Genomic DNA, 2,462 nt, shown 5'->3' on the forward strand with positions numbered 1-2,462 from the left:
GCTTTAGGAGGTGCTTAGGTCATGAGAGTGGAGACCTCATGAATGGGGTGAATGCCTTTATAAAAGATGCTTCAGTGAGCACTAGCCTCTTTAATCATACAAGGACACAAGGTGCTGTCTATGAACCAAGAGGTGAGCGCCTTGATAAGAATGTGCCCAAATTGGCACCTTGATGTTGGATTTCTAGCCTCCATAACTGCGAAAAATAAACTTGTTTAAGCCCTTCAAAAATAAATAAATAAATAAATAAATAAATAAATAAATAAAAACTAAACAAAAAAGTATCCTCTGAAAACTACTATGCTGGAACTAACAACTGAAAATTACCATGTAGAATTTTTGTATCTTACTGCATGCTTCTTCACTAGTATGCCAAATATGAGTGCACCCTTATCTGTAACATGTTCATTAATTCACTGTATTTTGACTCTTATGTTTACCGTCTGCAAACAAAAAATAGCTACTCCTGAAGATTGTCAATAAACTATACAAAGAAAAACATAAAGTTGAAATTTTCACAAAAACGCCAACATTAAAATGACATCAGTGCTGTTACAGTCATCTTTTATAGAGCCTTTCTTTTCCATTTTTCATGCTAATCAACAAGGAAAGTTAGACAGAGGGAGACATATTGGTGCTGTGGTATTTGCAGCAACCCTGGGATCAAAAAGTCTGATTAGAAAAGCCAAAGCAAGGCTTCCGAAGATGTCTCAGTACTGTGTCTAGTCTCAGATATATTGGTCTGATTGTCTGAAGCCTTTAAACCTAGGAGATAGTAGAAGCAAAGAAGATATCTTTATTTTAGTGTTAATCATGATGACAAGTCCATCTGGAAACACTGAAATATCTAGCAGAATTGTGTCCCAATAGCTAGTAATGGTTCTTATGGAACCCCTAGAAGGAAAAGGTCTCTATAAAATATAAAACTATTCATTAGTTGGAGGAGCAGAAATGGATCTACTGCTGTAGACAAGGGACTAACTACTTGATAATTTTAGGGACATTGGATATCATGAATTGGATTCTTGCTTCTTCTGTAACTCCAGTTCTGCAGCCTTTTGCACGGCTGCATCGACCAGCAGCTGGAAGCTGCTGAAGTCATTGTACTCTTCTGTTAACACAGGTTTGGAAGATGACATAAGCACAGGCTCATTAGTAGAAATCTTGACCTTTTTTTTTGGCTGGGCCTTTGGGGTGAGCTTCTGGCCTGTAGACAACTCTGGATCCAGCAGCTTCTCCTCCAATGGCTGGTCCATTACAGGGATGCTCAGGGGCAGCCACTGCATCTTGTCTGGATCTCTGGGCCTTGACCTTGCCTGTATAGATGAATCTGTGTTCTGTTTATGGGTCATATCAGCAGACTTGCCTTTTTGGTGGTACATGGTGATCTGATTGGGGTCGTTTCCATCCTGTTGAAGCATTTCTGGAAGAACACGTCTGCGGGCATTGATAAACCAGTTTGAGACCTGTAGGAAAGACAAATTAGTCTGCTCAGACAGCATTCGCTTCTCTGTTTCTGAAGGGTAGGCCTTAAACCGGTGTTCATACAGCCAGTCACGGAGAATCTTCACTGATTCAGTTGGCAAGTACCCTTTCCGCTTCCTCTTGCCCTCTAGTGAGGCAAGAACTTTATCTGTACCAGTGTCACTATTCGATGTGACTGAGGTGCCTTGAACCAGGCTTTGCTTCTCTGTTGGGCTTTGTTCAGAGTCTTCCATGTTCATGAGTCCTGTCTTCACTCTTTTGGGAATTAGGAATGGCGGAATTAGGACTAATGTGGGTTTGGGAGAACCAGTGAAGAAGGCATGGACAGGTCTCTAAGGGGAAGTTTCACCTTTCACTTCCCAAACAGATAAACAGTGCTCCTAACTGCTTTGAGCCAGTGGGCTTTGTGATGTCATATCCTTTCTGTCCTATGTGCTGACCATCCCCCCCATTTCCTGCTTCCCCCTTTCCTTCCTTTTTTTTCATAGATTCAAATTCACTTGTTTTTACCTCATCAATTTAAAGCTTTCCAGACTTTTATTGCTCTGCTCCTAGGAAAAGTTTCTGTTAACTAATGAATTCTAATTCTACTGGTTACACCTGGCTTAGGCATAGCTTCCTCATTTTCTTCCTTTTTGACTTCACTCTGATATCGTTCTTCCTTTTTTTCTTTATAATTGCATTATTGGCTCATCTACATATATCAGAAACAACCTATTAAATATTAACTTTAATAAAAGGAGAGTGTAGGTAGTGTACCCTGACTCCTCCCCTCCATATTTAAAGCTAATTTAAGAGTAATTTTTAACTAGACAGTTACTTTTGAAACTTTGTCCCTTCAATTTTTCTTTATGGCCTTGAAAGGTTTAACTTTGACATGACTTCATTATGCCATGAGGATCTTTATGTCTGCACTTTGGGCTTTGACATCCAGTTGTGATAATTCTCTTTGAAGCTTCAGTCACAATTCAGGGGTC

At 39.8% G+C, this 2,462-nt stretch overlaps 1 protein-coding gene across 1 annotated transcript; it reads right to left on the reverse strand.

Annotated features, from left to right (window-relative positions):
- Positions 1-547: 547 nt before the first annotated feature.
- Positions 548-1,845, reverse strand: TGIF2LX (TGFB induced factor homeobox 2 like X-linked). The gene has a single exon (XM_043570237.1). The coding sequence runs from the start codon at positions 1,722-1,724 to the stop codon at positions 1,011-1,013; it is 714 nt and encodes a 237-aa protein (XP_043426172.1). The 5' UTR covers positions 1,725-1,845; the 3' UTR covers positions 548-1,010.
- Positions 1,846-2,462: the final 617 nt, after the last annotated feature.

Source organism: Prionailurus bengalensis, chromosome X (assembly GCF_016509475.1).
Source record: "Prionailurus bengalensis isolate Pbe53 chromosome X, Fcat_Pben_1.1_paternal_pri, whole genome shotgun sequence".
Classification (NCBI taxonomy): domain Eukaryota; kingdom Metazoa; phylum Chordata; class Mammalia; order Carnivora; family Felidae; genus Prionailurus; species Prionailurus bengalensis.